Source organism: Euleptes europaea, chromosome 3 (assembly GCF_029931775.1).
Source record: "Euleptes europaea isolate rEulEur1 chromosome 3, rEulEur1.hap1, whole genome shotgun sequence".
In the NCBI taxonomy this organism is placed as follows: Eukaryota; Metazoa; Chordata; class Lepidosauria; order Squamata; family Sphaerodactylidae; genus Euleptes; species Euleptes europaea.
The window spans coordinates 40,330,631-40,347,199 of NC_079314.1; the positions used below are offsets into that span (position 1 = coordinate 40,330,631).

The 16,569-nt window shown below is 43.8% G+C and overlaps 2 protein-coding genes across 2 annotated transcripts in view; both read right to left on the reverse strand.

Annotated features, from left to right (window-relative positions):
• Positions 1-6,586: 6,586 nt before the first annotated feature.
• On the reverse strand, positions 6,587-7,389 carry REP15 (RAB15 effector protein). Its single transcript, XM_056847630.1, has one exon. The coding sequence runs from the start codon at positions 7,380-7,382 to the stop codon at positions 6,669-6,671; it is 714 nt and encodes a 237-aa protein (XP_056703608.1). The 5' UTR covers positions 7,383-7,389; the 3' UTR covers positions 6,587-6,668.
• Positions 7,390-10,878: 3,489 nt separating this feature from the next.
• PPFIBP1 (PPFIA binding protein 1) overlaps positions 10,879-16,569 on the reverse strand; it is a 138,541-nt gene continuing 132,850 nt past the window's right edge. The window contains exons 27-31 of the mRNA XM_056847629.1: positions 15,954-16,079; positions 15,265-15,453; positions 13,775-13,954; positions 11,893-11,958; positions 10,879-11,133 (exon numbers count right to left, since the gene is read on the reverse strand). Of these exons, the coding sequence (XP_056703607.1) occupies positions 11,047-11,133; positions 11,893-11,958; positions 13,775-13,954; positions 15,265-15,453; positions 15,954-16,079 (648 nt within the window). The 3' untranslated portion in view covers positions 10,879-11,046. The remainder of the gene's footprint in view (positions 11,134-11,892; positions 11,959-13,774; positions 13,955-15,264; positions 15,454-15,953; positions 16,080-16,569) is intronic.

Sequence of the window (16,569 nt, forward strand, 5' to 3'; positions counted from 1 at the left end):
GGTTTTTCCCTATCTGGACGACAATCTTATTTGTTCCAGATCCAAGGAAGAGGCCATAACACACACACACAGGGTAGTCCAGACATTAACAGATCATGGCTTCTTGATAAATTCAGAGAGAAGCCAACTGAACCCGACCCAAAGGCTACAACACCTAGGGGTCATATTAGACACCAGCAAAAACCTAGTCTTCTTGCCTCCTGACAAGATTTCCAAAATCAAATCTGTAGCCCAGACCTTGCTCAAGGTCAAGAAGAAGAAGCTTATGTTCTTAGCCAAACTAATGGGTCTGATGGTGTCTTGTCTCAGTTGTGTTCCCTGGGCCAGGTTCCTCTCACCGTTACAGAGCCTTCTACAACCCTATCAGCATCTGATCGCCAGGAAGATCAACAAGACCTTCTCCTGAAATCAAGACTTCCAAACCAGCCTCCTATGGTGGTGCAATTACAGGAACCTCAGCAAGGGCCTATTCTTCCTAGCAGAGGATCAAATACAACTCTACACAGATGCCAGTCTAGAGGGTTGGGGAGCGACATGTCAATCCCACATTGCTCAAGGCATCTGGACTCAAGCAGAGAAGACGTTACACATAAACATCCTCGAGCTCAGAGCTATCCGGCTGGCTCTACTTCATTTTCAGGATTTGCGTCTACACCGCCACGTTCTTGTGCGAATGGACAATGTGTCTGCCAAGGCACATCTAAACAAACAGGGAGGCTCCAGGTCATCAAAGCTCCACAGGGAAGCAACTCTAATCCTATCCTGGGCGGAAAGGAGTGTAATATTCATCTCGGCAGAACACATCAGAGGAGTCCTCAATCTCCAGGCAGATTGGCTGAGCCGGCAGACCATCGACGAAGGGGAATGGTCCCTCAACAGGTCTATACTCCTACAGATAGGAGAGAGATTCGGCCAGCCAGTAGTGGACCTTTTCTCCTCGGAGGAGAATCATCATCTTCCACGCTTCTTTACGAGATACTATCATCCAAGAGCATAGGGGATGGATGCTCTGATGTCCCCATGGCCCAAGGAGTTACTCTTTGCCTTTCCTCATTTTCCCATTCTGCCAAAAGTAATCAGAAAAATAAGGAAGGAGAGGGCCACAGTCATTCTAATAGCTCCCTTCTGGGCAAGAAGACCGTGGTTTCCCAGCCTCAAGGAGTTATCGATACAACAGCCATGGGAACTCCCCCCGATGCCAGATCTTCTACTCCAGGGTCCACTATATCACCCAGACCCTCAATGGCTGCGCTTGACCGCCTGGAAATTGAGCGGAGCAACCTCCTAAGTCAGGGATACAACACCAGGATTGTCAACACCAGGATTGAGTCCAGAAAGCCTTCAACTAGAAGGATCAATGACTTCTCATGGAAATCATTTGTCCTATGGTGCAGAAAAAAAATACTGACCCCCTGAAACCGGACATATCCAAAATTTTGGAATTTCTATAAGATGGAGTGGAGCAAGGCCTCAAGGCGGCCACTTTGCATAGGCAGGTGGCGGCACTATCAACAGTTATCCCATCCATTGACGGTATCTCACCTTCCAGACACCCTCACATACAGACCTTCCTAAAGGGAGTGATACAGACCAGCCCGCCACCTGTACATCGTTTCCCTACGTGGCGCCTCAACATAGTCCTGTCAGCACTGACACGCCCTCCATTTGAGCCCATTAGGGAGATTCCGCTAAAGATGTTAAGAATGAAGACGGTCTTTTTGACAGCAGTCACCTCCGCTAGAAGGGTCTCTGAATTAGGAGCACTATCAGTGCGCAAAGGCTTATGTGTTTTTCATAAGGACAAAGTCGTCCTGAGACTCGATCCTGCTTTCATTCCAAAAGTGAACTCTTTGTTCCACCGGAAACAGGAAATTCACCTTCCGTCCTTTTGCCCTAACCCCAGCCACCCAAAAAAGAGAGAATGGCACAAACTAGACCTCCGTAGGACTCTTAGGGTATACATTAAGCGTACATCACACATTAGACTCTCAGATTCCATGTTCATTTCCCTTAACAATCCGAATTGGAGCCTTAAGATGTCCAGGGCAGCTATTAGTTATGCCATTAGACAGTGCATTGCTGAGTCTTACAAATCCAGTAAACTCCAGGTACCAGAAGGCATTACGGCTCATTCTGTGAGGAGAGCAGCAACCTCGGTGGCCTTCGATAACCAGGCCTCAGTGGAGGACATATGCCGGGCAGCCACTTGGGCTTCGGTGTCCACCTTTACCAAACACTATAAGATAGACTATGGCTTCTGCAGACGCAGCCTTCGGCAGAAGGGTCATGCAGCACGTCGTAGAAGACTCATAATCCCACCCAGACTAATTAGCTCTTGGAGATCCCACAGTCTGCAAGATGCCTGGAGAGCCCAGAACGAGAACGGAGCCCTGTTTACTTACATGAGGGCTCCTTCTGTTCTGGGATCGAAGGCATCTTGCCCGCCCAAGAGTTTTTTGGATTCCAAGATGTGTGCAGCTCAGCAAGACAAAATCCAATCCTCCTCAGATCATATACCGTTTATCCTTTGCCCGCCACCTTGCGCCAGACAAAGGGTTCTTCTTACCTAGTTATAAGGTTCAAAGTTTCTTCTTAACTCTAGTTCAAGTTTATACTACCTATTTTTTCTGTAGTGCTTGTTGTTCCTTCCACTTACCTGTCTCCTTAGCTCGGCGAGTCCGAAAACTGGAAATGGGAGGTTTTCCCGCCCAGGAAGACAGGAAGGAAGAATTTTAGTCCTGCCTTCCTGGGCACGTGATGGTGAAACCCAGTCTTCAAGATGCCTTCGATCCCAGAACAGAAGGAGCCCTCATGTAAGTAAACAAGGCTCCGGTCTCAACCTTTTTTGCTCCAGTGTTCAGAATATAATTCCCCCCTTCCCAAGACAGTCAAACTTTATTGAATGTCGCAGATTAAATTAAAAACAAAGTACAATTTTACAGATTGTACAGGTCATCACACTTTGCTGAATAGTGGTCCCAATCCCCCACCCCCCGGGGAATTCCTCCTTTTTCAAGAACCCATGCATTAGACACTGACTGAGTGGGACTTAGTTCTGCGTAACTATGCATTATCAGCACGCATCACTGCAATTCTACGGCCATTAGGTTCTGTCTCGGAGAGAAACAGGAACCTATTTTTCAGGCACGGAAAATGAAAGTTAAAAAAAAAAAACCTAAAGGCTAGTCTGCAAAGCTCTAAATGCAGCCAAGTTCCTTCGCTGCTAATGAGTATGTGACTTCAACTACTAGAACTTTCCCTCTATTTAGGAAAGATTAAATACCAGTTCTCGTCACTGAAGAATCGTTTGATGCAAGACCAGTTCTACTTTCTACCCACCCCTTCCCGATTTCGTGGTGTGTCAGCAAAAGTTTTCAAAGGGGGCGTCCAGTCTAACAAACGCTAGCTCTTTTAGTGGTTAGCTGGTACACTTAGATAACCAGTAAATAAATGGCAGTTGTTAAGCTACCCACCCATCATATATTAGTGGGCACCTATAACTTTGCACAATGATCAAGCCAAATATTTTGGCTTCAACAGCAAAACTGAGGCCCCAAGATGCATAGAATCATAGAGTTGGAAGGGGCCATACAGGCCATCTAGTCCAACCCCCTGCTCAATGCAGGATCAGCCTGGAGTATCCCTGACAAGTGCTGGCAGACTGAGACACCCTACTTTGACTATATTTACTAGCACACCAGTTTTTGAAAGTATAAGCTCTGACACAAATGACCAAAGGATCTTGCTCGGCAGCTTCTGCTCCTTCCTCTTCTCATGACTGTGTATGTGCCCAAGATAGCAACAAGGCAGAGATTGTATAACGGTACCATCAGTGGATGGCCAACAGCCAGAGGATCCACTTTAGGGGCAGGGTGTTTGGAGGCTGGTTGTGGCCTGCTAAGTTGGTTATCTTCAGTGATGTAATCAATATGAACACATGAAGCTGCCTTATACTGAACCAGACCCTTGGTCCATCAAAGTCAGTATTGTCTACTCAGACCGTCAGCAGCTCTCCAGGGTCTCAGGCAGAGGTCTTTCACATCACCTACTTGCCTAGCCCCTTTAACGAGATGCCAGGGATTGAACCTGGGACCTTCTGCATGCCAAGCAGATGCTCTGCCACTGAGCCACAGCCCCTCCTCTTACTACTGCCACCTCCACCACTGCAAGCATTACATAGTGTCAGAATATTGGGAACCATAAAAGCAGCACAGTATTGAAAAAATACCACTGAAAGTAGAGTAGCTTCATCAGAAAAAAACTGCCTTTTCCCACCCCAACTTGTATCCCTAGTGGGAAACCTTTTTGGAAACTGGAAGAGGTGGGGCCCAGTGCTTTCACTGATTTAAGATAGTACCAGGCAGATGAAAAGCCAGAAGCCCTGGTAGTTGCCCTTTTATTACACCCAGCTGGAAAGGCGGCCTTAGAAAGTGTACAATGCTCCTACTCTGGAGGAGGCTTTTACACTACTCAGACATTGTTGCAATTCCACCAAAATACTGTATTTGAGTATTGTCAGTTCTGGACTTACCTACCATGAGGAATCTTATCTAGAATTAAGAAAAGGCAACGGAACTTTCAAAAACCCACCCCATGATCAGAAATGAAATTGTTTGGCGCTAGAGACAAGGTAGTGACAGAAAGACACTTCCGAGAGCCACCTGAGCTTGCAAACAAGCCACCAAAATGCAAACAGAAATAATGTCTGCACCCAGCACTGAGCACCTGTTCATGCTGGGATACAGAAAGGCGTTGGTAACCTTCCACCGGAGCTGCTAGGGAAAGCACACACACATGGCAGATGCACATCTGTTGCAGCAAATTACACCTTCCACAGGCCGAGCCAGAGTGCCAGGGAAAAGGTTACAGGTGGCTCACGAGGCCTCTTCAGACTGCCCATTACTTTAATGTTGCTTCTCTGCCAGTCTCTGTTCCCATATAGGCCAAACTGGCTCACCTCCTAACTTCAAAAATACAAAAAACAGTTTGTTGCCAGAAAAAAGCACTCACATACCTTGAATAATCAAAGTTAATACCTGATTTTTTTTCCAAAAAATGTAAAGGTGCAGAGTGAACGCTTAAGTGAAATATTGACAAGAAAACATTCCAATAAAAGACTGAGAGACCACATCTTGGATATGCTGAACACTGCAGTGGTAGTTGCTAGAACCTGTAAAGATAAATGATAGTCCTCTGTGCAAGCACCAAGTCATTACTGACCCATGGGGTGACGACATATCACGACGTTTACTAGGCAGACTATGTTTACAAGATGGTTTGCCATTGCCTTCCCCAGTCGTCTACATTTTACCTCCAACAAGCCGGGCACTCATTTTACCAACCTCGGAAGAAGGCTGAGTCAACCTTGAGCCAGCTACCTGAAACGGACTTCTGTTGGGATCGAACTTAGATTGTGAGCAGAGCTTTGACAGCAGTACTTTAGCTTACCACCCTGTGCCACAGGGTTCCTAACTAGAACCTGTAAGGCTTCATCCATAAGCCAGTAACAAGGCTATGTGAAGGGGGGGGGAGTTGTGTGAACTTTTCTCATCTTTTCTGAACAACAAAAATTGGAAAAATGGGGTGCGCTAAAAAAATCTATGAAATATTTTCTCTTTGAAATGGCTAGAATACTTTTTAAGACAAGGGTTTACTCAAAATGTGTACTACGAAGATTTTTATGTGAGCAGTTCTATAGCACATAATCACAACATATATGTGTTCAGGCATATATTGTTTAAACATGTCTAATTTTGTCCACAGTATGTGTATGATGATTAAACAAATACACTATTCAATGGTATTAAAAGTTTAACTCAATATCCAAGTAACACTCCCAGCCCCGTTGTGACTGTGCAAGATTATTCTGTGTAGCTTACACACTTCCTTTTTTACTACAAATTTTGTGTTGTACATTTTCAACTTGTAGTTTTCCCTTCTTCGCAGATGGCAAGAATTGAGATACGTAAGGATGTCGTGGTTTGTAGCCATCTCTTTCTTCAGCACTGGGTAATTTGCCATTACTTGTAAAAAACTAAAGAATTTCATAAATATGTTACAAGTTCAATTTTATATGCAAACTTGGTTAAAAAAGATTAATTTTATGTAGTTAAAACAGTAAAATATATCTGGGCTTGATGAGAAAATAGGTATTGGCATACATTTCAATGCTCCCCCCCCCCCCAAAAAAAAAACCCTCAAAAATGCCACCTTCAAAATTCTGGAAATGTTTCATCTCTTACTGAAATAAATTTATTTAAGTCCATCTCTGTAAATTACATTAATTTATTTAGATTTTAGCTTGCAGTGAAACCTACTGCAGAGTGAATTCCATAATAGCTCTTGAAGTTTTTTCTTCTTCATGACATAAGTACCTTTCTGTTTTTAAAAAAGCCTTTCACTCTGGCAAAACTTTGCCTGAATTTCTTTTGTTTAGAAAGCTTCATAAAACGTATTGAAAGAACATAATTTTCTTAGTACACCTCCTTTGGTATGGGTACGTGATCCAGGTAGAATGATTGTTGAAGACGTCTAGTCATTGTCTTGGTATCTTGGAAGTTAATAATATCTAAAATGGTAGGTGGAGTTTTCTGAGCAAGCTGGAAGCATTGAGCTGGGTGCTGGTCTTTGCAAGAGAGATCCTTCCACCATTAAGCAGCAATCAGTAGTTAAAGAAAGTTAATGTAAACCTTACCTACCTCCCTCAGTCCATTTTTCTTAGAGAGGCATTGCTCCAGCATGTCTCTAGTAGGGAGGAAATTGTCTGTGTTCAGGACAAATTGCCTTAGAGCACTCTCGCCAGACAGGCTTTTCGGTTTCTCCTTTTTGAGGCTCTCCAGAACAACCCCTCTGATATCTTTGGGCTTTCCAGGAACCCCAAACATTATGAACAAGCCAAGGCAATCCTGTCCCACCAACGTGCAGAATTGTTCCAGCTTCTCAAATCTGCTCTTGTCTTGGGAAAGGTCATCAGCCGACATTGCTTTTCCAATGCTGCCATTTATCTCCGGCAGACAAGTGTCATGGGGGAGGTCAGTCAACTGTAGAGCCTGCACGGCGATCTGAAGCTTTATTTGCTTGTCTGCTCCAGCCAAGGTCCAGACCCAGTCAACGCCAAAAAGCAAGGACTGTTGGTCGGTCATCTTGCTGGTTGTGATGCGCTCTTCCACTCCCTTCTCAACACAAAACCCGATGAAATTGATCAGGAAAATCTCCTTTAAAGTATCTGTGGCTGGATGGAACTTGCTCTGTGGATCTTCAAACCCAAGATACTCTTTCAGTTTCTGCGATGCAAAAACAATTCCTTGGCTAAATACATCACACAAAATCAGGATGTCAGCCTTAGCCTCTTGATTAGTTTCCTGTGATACTTTCTGACCCATCTTCCATTCACAGGCAGCGGTTTCATACAGAATGCCCTCAAGGCAAAGTTGTTTTGTTTCAATTAGACAGCTGGATTACTGAGCTTGCTTTCCAGAACAGAAACTTCTCACCTGAAGCAGAACCTAGCAATATGAAGCAAACTAGTCACAGTTTCCTGGTTGTGTGCACACAATCTTGGGTGTGTCCTGTTCCAACTCAGCTATCAAAAAACTAGTTGAACTGGTTTGGTCATTTTTACTTCTAAAATATTACAGCTTCCTTCTCCTTTTCATGCACTCTCCTTTGCTTCTTATTGCTGACCCTGTCAGTGGCAAACATACCATATCCCGCTTTTTAGAAAATGGAAGACACAATTAAGGCAAAGAACAATGCAATTCCTTGAGCTTCTGTGGAGGTTCTAGCAGGGGAGCGCAGCTATCGTATACCCTCGACCGAAGAACGGTACACTCCTTCTATCTGGGATGGTTGTTCTCTTCCACCAAGCGCACAGCTTCGGGAGGGACGCACATGGAGCGGTGAGGGGGGTAGGGGACACCCGCCTAGCCAGCCAGATCAGTCGAATCAACCCTGGCGATCAATGGGGTGAGAGATGTCGCAGCCAGATCGCCCTCACATCCACAATGCAGTTCACTTAACTGTCAATAGATCAGTTGAACCTTGGGGGGCTCTTCTTCAAATAGGGTTATGCTTGTTGGTCAACAGTCCTGAAGAGTTTGTTTGTTTCTACGATTTATATCCCGACCTTCTCCATAAAGAGCACTCTGTTATCTGCTCCATAACATTTTAAGCCCTTACATGGTATTTTGTCTCTATTACATTTAAATAACTCCCTAGTAAAATATCCTCCACACATTTCACTTGAGATGGCAGTTCCATGCGAGCATTTTGTTGGAACATCTGCTGAACCAGTGGATACTCCCCAAACTCCACACAAGCTCTGTGCATGCCTTCACTCTGGTTTGGAGAAAGCCTTCTAGAAAGTTATGCTGTATAAAAGGCTAAAAGCTGATCTCTATCATTCAAAAGGAAGGAAGGTTCCTTTGAAAAACTTGGCATCTTTTGCAAACAGATAAAAATCCAGAAGCATTATATTTCTGAGTAGGCATTTGTTTATTTAACATGACAATACATATAAGTTTATGCTGACCTCTTTGTACACACAGAACCAAATCGAATACCATGAAGATATTTCATGCATATGCATTCAAGTTAACTGTTTGGCTTAAGTACGAGCGTTTTATATTACTCTTCCCTTCCCCAACCCCACAGAAATAATAAAAGACCAACTGATAAGAATGGCTGGTGCAACCAGAAAAATGATCACCATGTCTGAACTGACTTCCACTAATATCAGGATTCAGAAACAATGAGAAGTCTGAAGTTGGTCATACATGCAACATTATAACTAGGTGAAAAACATTACCGTTGGCGTTTGAGTCTACGGATTTGTGTACATTAGACTCCCCGCCCTTGTTTGATTTCCTACTTAAACTTGTACTCCTTTTTTTAACGCAACCAGTGTTTGTAGAACAGCAAAGTTGACTTCCAAGAGCATGACATGTCTTGCTATGTGCAGTGTTGTTGCTTTTTTAATAAAGTGACCCCGAATACCCTTATGGAGTTGCTGGTAGAGCCTACTGTGTATGCGGAGGTGGTGAATTTCTTCATTCATATGCACATATTTAATGCTGGCATGGGTCTTGCCAATTACCCACTTGGCACTTCCTGCATTCATTCAAAATAGCTGAATAAAAATTAATGGGTGGGGGGAGGTTAGGTACTAAATGTGCAAAACTAACAACATAGCAATTGGTACCCAACCAAAGAGGTTGGATACCAACTGATATATTGTTAGTTTCATTCAAAATAGCTCAGATACTTAGAGAAATAGTAAATTCCATGGGGACCTTCTTAGATAGCTGACCCCGAATACAATATCAATGGCAAGTTGCTCTGAATGAAGGTTTAAAGGTACAGACGCAGACAGAAGTCTCTGACAGAACAGAGGATACAATTTATTTTAATACAGTTTATGTGTAAATCAACATGTGGGAAACTGCAGATTTAAGGGCCAGTTTCAGTTTAGAAAGTCAGACAGGGGGGCCAATCTAGACATTCTCAACAGAGTTCCACTTCAGCCTGAAGAGAGCATGTTTGAATGTTCATCATGTAAAACTCCTCAGAAGCAGAAACCAGGTATGTCCAGGAAAAGGCTGGGCTCAGACCTCCTCCCTGACAAGCCAGTCTTTTGTGGACACAGAAATTTTTATGCGGGGAATCATTTAAACATTGGATCCTCATCTGCAATCTGAAATGGTCTAGTCCCAGGAACTCTGTGCCATGGGAACTTTTTGTCCCAAAAGGGAATCGACAGTGTGAACAATTCCTTTCAAGCGGTACATTCCCAACATCTGCAAGCATCACCATTTTAAGCAAGCAGCAAAACAGTACCAATTTTCGGGGGTGGTGGTGGTGGTGTAGTTAGTTAGATGAAGAGGGAACTCTAACTGCCGAAAGTCAGGAAAACAATAACTTCACCAGCTAACCTGAATTTTACAAGTCTAACCGTGTAAGAAGCCAGCGCATTATGTTCTTTATTAAAAACAAGCATAAATATCTGTCAGTGTGTTTCAGTATGGTCAGTTGTAGTTTGAAGGCAAGACCCCATGTCTGAATTCAGTACTGAAAACTAAAGTAGTTTGGCCAATTATTCCTCTTGGCACAGCTTTCCCCTGCAGGATGTTTGGTGGCTCTCTTTCACACAGAGCAAGGTATTTTCTCAGTCTGTGCTGTTTTAAATGGCAAAATTTCAAAATGTTATTAAAATCTAGTTTTAATGCTAGGAAAAATCCCCTCCTTTTAATGATGCAAAAAGAACCATCGTTTCCAATAATTTCATTCCTAATGTAAGAATGCACGCATTATTGGGGGGGGGGAATCGTTTCAAGGTCAGTCTGACTTCTCCAGTAACCAGCTGGTTTGCAAACTGGAATCCTCTTTATTTTTTTAAGTGATCTTAATCACCTTGAATCACAATATAAAATTTCTGGTTAGTATGTACTCAATATATTTTTTTTCTGTTTATAATAAAAATTGTATAAAAACCAGACAAACAGAATTTAGATTTCAGGGATTATGTACTTGATGGTATAACAGGCTGCCAACACTGAACACCAGATGCATAAATTGGCTATTTACTTTTGATCAATTCATGCAAACCAGGAAGGCCGTAACAAGTTTGTTTTCTTAACTGATAGAGCTTCAGTGAATAATGCTTCCAGAGGTCTATGGCTGACAATTTTTGTTTTGTACGACTTTCCTGCTAAAGAAATATCCAGATATATCTTATGGCACGACTCTGTGTCAGAACATTATGACATCAATGTAATTAAAAACAGTGCTTTGAAATATGTCATAAGTTTCGACACCGGAGAGAAAATTATGTATTTCCCCCATTTGTATTTGTCTATGTTTTTTGTTTTCATTTATGGCAACTTCAGAATAGATAGGCACCTCTTTTCCTGTTATTCGCCTGAAATATATCACGTGTAAGAAACAGAAGCAACAATGACTTTAAGTTACGTGATCTTCTGTCCCCATCACAGATGAGTGGCAGTCCTAACAGAATGAGAATTATTATTTTGGTGTCCAACGGCGCCACGGTCACACATTAGAATCCTCATCTGTGATGCTGGCACTAGGGGAACGAGTAGCAAAGTCTTTGAACATTTCATCTTCTTTCAACATGTGCTGTAAACAGAAAAAGGGAGAACGTCTGAAACACTTGCCAGTATCTAAGGAACAGGGATGAACTGCCACACCCTTGGGGGACACACACAAGACAATGGCATGCTCCAAAGAGGGAGAACAGAGTCACAATTGCCCAGTTGCCTTTCTTAAGTCTGATCAGCCCCTTTATGTTTTACTCAGTGAAAGCCAGATAGAGCAACCCTGCTGAAGCTAAAATCACGTCTGCTCACTATCTGGATGGGAGATCTGGAAATCCTACAGAAGCCACCTCAAGTTCCAGGATGGAAGAAAGGCAGGATGCAAAGTGTGTGTGTGTAGGTGTGTAATAACATAAGGAAGCAAGGGGTACCTCAAGCATATTGAAATCGCACACTCAGCAAGATGCACAGTACAAAAGAAGGAGTGTTGAACTTCTCATGCACATGGGCACTGCTATGTCACAAACCTAAACCTGTAAACTTTTTTTTCTATGAAGTCTCAGGAAGTGTATTTGGAAGGAGAAAACGGAAAAGGAGACATAACTCAGTGGCAGACCACATACTTTGAATGCAGCCAACATCTCCGTTTTTGTAATGTATCTTAGAGAGAAGGAGAGGGAAATGGAGAGCTGCTGCCAGTCACAATAGACCACCATGGGCCAGATGGCATACTCTGTATGAAGCAGCGTCATGAAGACACTGAGAACTGCATGAGCACCTTTATCAGCCACAAGTCTCAGGGCAGGAAACCCATCCATTACATGAATTCTTAAGGGCTTACAGTCAAGTTGTTGATGCCTTCAGAAAATGCTCCTATTTGCCTCACAGTTCCTTCTGAATCTTCCATCTGAAAGAAAAATACGTTAAGAGTTAATGAATTCCTATGGGTATCTGAGGTAAATGAATACATAGATCCATTACACTGACTGCATTTCTTAGGCTATAGACACTGAGGCAAGAAATGACCAGTTCACTGTAGCTTAAGGCAGAGTAAAAAAGTGAGGCTTTCAGGGGGTTGTGGAGGAGGGCAGAAGCCCTCCAGACTCGGCTTGCCTGCCTGAGTCCCACTCCTCAAAGAATCATAGAGTGGGAAGGGGTCACACAGGCCATCTAGTCCAACTCCCTGCTTAATGCAGGATCACCCTGACGAGTGCTTGTCCAGCCTCTGCTTAAAGACTGCCAGCGAGAGGGAGCTCACTACCTCCCGAGTTAGCTGATTCCACTGTCGAACAACTCTTACTGTAAAAAACGTTTTCCTAATATCCAGCCGGTACCTTTCCAGCCACAATTTCAGCCCATTACTACGAGTCCTCTCCTCTGCTGCCAACAGGAACAGCTCCCTGCCCTCCTCTGAGTGAAAGCCCTTCAAATACTTAAAGAGAGCAATCATGCCCCCCCCTCAACCTCCTGTTCTCCAGACTAAAACATTCCCAACTCCCTCAGCCTTTCCTCATAGGGCTCTCATCCTTTTGGATCATCCTCGTCGCTCTCCTCTGCACCCGCTCGATTCTGTCCACGTCCTGAATTTGTCCACATGCCTGAATTGGAGTTATCCAAAGATGCCAAACACTTGCCGCCCTAGCCTTGTGGCCTGTTCTCAGTGCTTTGGGGTGTCACCCTCACAAGGAGCTGACCAAGAAATTCAAGAACTCCGTACAAGAAATCCTTCACAAAAACATCTTCGGAAGTACGATCAGACCAGGGAATTGTATGACCAATGTGAGAGAAGCTCATTGTGCTGCAAGTGATGGAAGGGTGAATGTGGGAATATTTGGAGTTAGCAAGAAGGTCTTCCCGTGGAAGCAGACTGATACACGTGACTGCGGCCAGGAGAGTCAAAGATGGCAGCTAAAGGAACAGTAAAGGAGACAGCCAGTGCGGTGTAGTAAACTGTGTCAGAGTTGGGTTAGGAGTACTCGGGGACCACGGAGGCGTTACTGGGGGGAGGGGCTCACTTCATGGGAGAAGAAGAGGAAGAGGAGGATGAGTTGGTTTTTATTTGCTGACTTTCTCCACCACTTAAAGGAGAATCAAACCAGCTTGCAATCACCTTCCCTTCCCCTCCCCACAACAGACAACCTGTGAGGTAGGTGGGGCTGAGAGAGCTCTGAGAGAGCTGTGACTAACCCAAGGTCACCCATCTGGCTTCATGTGTACGAGTGGGGAAACAAATCCAGTTCACCAGATTAGCCTACGCCGCTCATATGGAGGAGTGGGGAATCAAACCCGGTTATCCAGATCAGACTCCACCACTCCAAACCACCGCTCTTAACCACCACACCACGCTGGTTCTTGGCCCACACTCTCAGCTTAACCAACTCACTGTGTTGTTGTAGGAATAAAATGAAATCACTGTCTTAGAGGAAAAACAGGCTGCAATGATGAGTGCGAAAGAACTTTCAGTTATAACAATAATGTTGAAATTACCAAGATATTTGAAATTCAAGTTTTTTTCTGTGCAAATCCAGGTGCATATCAATATCCTAGCAACAGTCATAAAGATTCAGATTTTATAATACTGTATGTTGCATGACTGGAAGGGAACGATAAACTACAAAGAACGGAAAAATCTAGAGGGAGTGCATGCGTGTGTGCACGTACACATTCACGTGTTATTGTTCCAACTTAACACAAAACAATACCTGAATTGCAATGACTGTTACCTGTTCTAGTCTGTCCAGTTCATCATCATCATATGGCCTGACATCTAAACCTGGCCGAAACCCTTTGCTTGATGCACTTCCTGACGCCTGTCCCAAATCCATTGGACACACATACTCTTCCCCATCCTCCTGCTTCTTCTTCCGCAGATTTCCAAAATTACCAAAACCAAGTTTCTTTGGCTGAAAAAAGACAGACAAAACAGCTGATTCATAAGTCAGCAGCCAGGCAATTTATTCTCCCCATCCCCACCCCTCTGAACATTTAAAATCTTGTAGGTGAAAATCTAGGTACCACAACAGGCAACGGCCAATCGCTGTTTTCTGAAACACATGCTCATGTACAGAGATGGTAATGTGTCAAGATTGGCAAATTAAAATAGAACACGCAAATTAAATATCCTTGATTACAGACATCCTTGTACATTAACACAGGCATGCAAATAACCAGACACCTGATTGCGTTGTGGCATATAAAAACTGCCTCTGGGCTACTGACCAGGGAAGGTTTTTGAAACCTGGAAGATCTTTTAGACTTCTGATTTATTAATATCATTGGCAGGCTGGCTGGTAAAGTATTTTATGTATCAACTAGCTCCTGCTCATGTCTTCACTGCAAATTCTAAAATGTAAATGTCACTTTGGCAAGCATTTTAAAAATGTATTGTAAGTTAACTTAGAACACAATAAGTCTTTCATCCAAATCCCATACATTCTTCCCTAAGTACAAGCGATTGCATGCACAAATTGCCAGCTAGCTAAGCACAAATTGCCAGCTAGCTAAGCACACATGAACATATGAAGCTGCCTTATACTGAATCAGACCATCAAGGTCCATCAAAGTCAGTGTTGTCTACTCAGACCAGCAGCGGCTCTCTAGGGTCTCAGGCAGAGATCTTTCACACATCACCTACTTGCCTAGTCCCTTTAACTGGAGATGCCGGGAATTGAACCTGGGACCTTCTGCACGCCAGGCAGATGCTCTACCACTGAGCCACAGCCCCGTGTAAGAGAAACAAGATACAAGATATGGGGAACCAGCTTGGAAAGAATTTGCATAAGGTTATGAGACAATTCCACACGACAGTTACACTGATTGCTTTTTACTACTGACCACCATCCTGTGTAAATCCTGTTGTGTGTGTGCTAAGTGCCATCAAGTCGCTTCCAACTCATGGCGACCCTATGAATCAAAATGTCCTATCTTTGACAGCCTTGCTCAGATCTTGCAAACTGAGGGCTGTGGCTTCCTTTATAGAGTCAATCCACCTCTTGTTGGGTCTTCCTTTTTTCCTGCTGCCCTCAACTTTTTCTAGCATGACTGTCTTTTCAAATCCTGTTGCTGCTACTTTATCATTCAGTTAATGTTCTATTTGCCTTTTAGAAGCTTTAAACAAAGCAACACCCTAGACCTCCGTAAGAGCCATCCAAGCTAATAACAGAGCAGCTGAACTGGGAACTGCACAGTACCACTCCAAATGCTTATGACATGCCTTCACTTTGGCTGTAGCTGTCAAGAGGACATAGTCCGGCGATGCCATCGCTTCACACTTTTGCTGCTGGGCCTCATGACCGATCAGCAAATTGAAATGGGTTGCCAAGTGTCGCCTCAGTAGCGTCTTGTTGGGTGGGATGTTCAGCAGCTGCGCCATGGTCTCGACATTGAAGCGAGGCTCCAGCACCTGTGCAACCAAACAGGACAGACATCAGAACTCCTGGCAGCATCTCTGGTTTACCACACTGCTCTCCAGATGTGACCCCTTAAGCAAGGAACAGAGGAAGGGAAGCATCCATTATGTTTAAAACAAACACACATAATAGGGGTGTCAAACATAAGGCAGTGGGCCGGATCCTGCCCCTTGAAAGCTCTTATCCAAGCCAGTCGAGGCAGCCACACTCCCCACTCTTGATCTGGGCTGGTGAGGCATGGCCTCGCCCGACCAAGTGACAATTATGTCATATCCGGCCCTCGTAACAATTGAGTTTGACACCCCTGACCTATAATGTAATTCCTGTGACTCAGACAGACTCCTATATAAGAATAAATCAGTAAGTTACCGAAGAAAAATGCAAGTGCACTCCTCCCTTTACATTCAGAAATGTATATCTTTACTTTGCTTGACACTTGTCTCAAAATACTGTTTGTATTATGATAAATAAATCTGAAATATTAAACTCTTACCATTAGACCACCGTGAACACCACTTCCCCTTAAATTGGGAGCATATTCTGCAAGATCAACAGACCGCAGCCACTCCATCACTCGGTGATTAGTCCACTGGGAAACCTCGGATGGTGTGATGTTATTCTGTAATGGCCACATTGGATGAAAGGTAACACACTAGTCTGCAACCATGAACCTTTTTCTGCAGCTGATTCAGCCCCCATAGTTCTAATTTCTAGCCACCCTGTTTACTACCCTGACTGACCCCAGAGACAAGGTCCGCCTTTTAGACCAAGCTACCCAGCAGCCTCAAATGAATGCTTCCTGAACTCTTTCTGATCTCAAATAGAAGGAGGTTGGGATCAAGTAGCAGAATGCACTCGCAATTAAAAAAAACAACCCCTTGCATACAGAGTTAGAAAAGACCATAGCTTCATTTTCTCTCTGCTATGCACAATTGCATATACGCAGGGAGCTGGGTTTTTCAAATACAAAGATGCATTCAGTCAGGCAATTCAAAGGATGCCTGTCTGGCAATTCAAAGTCCAACAACAAGATGCCCCCCATGAGTGGATGTTCCACATCTCTTGGCCCTAATTTTGCCATGCATGGGACAAGGTTGGTTTACCTGCCC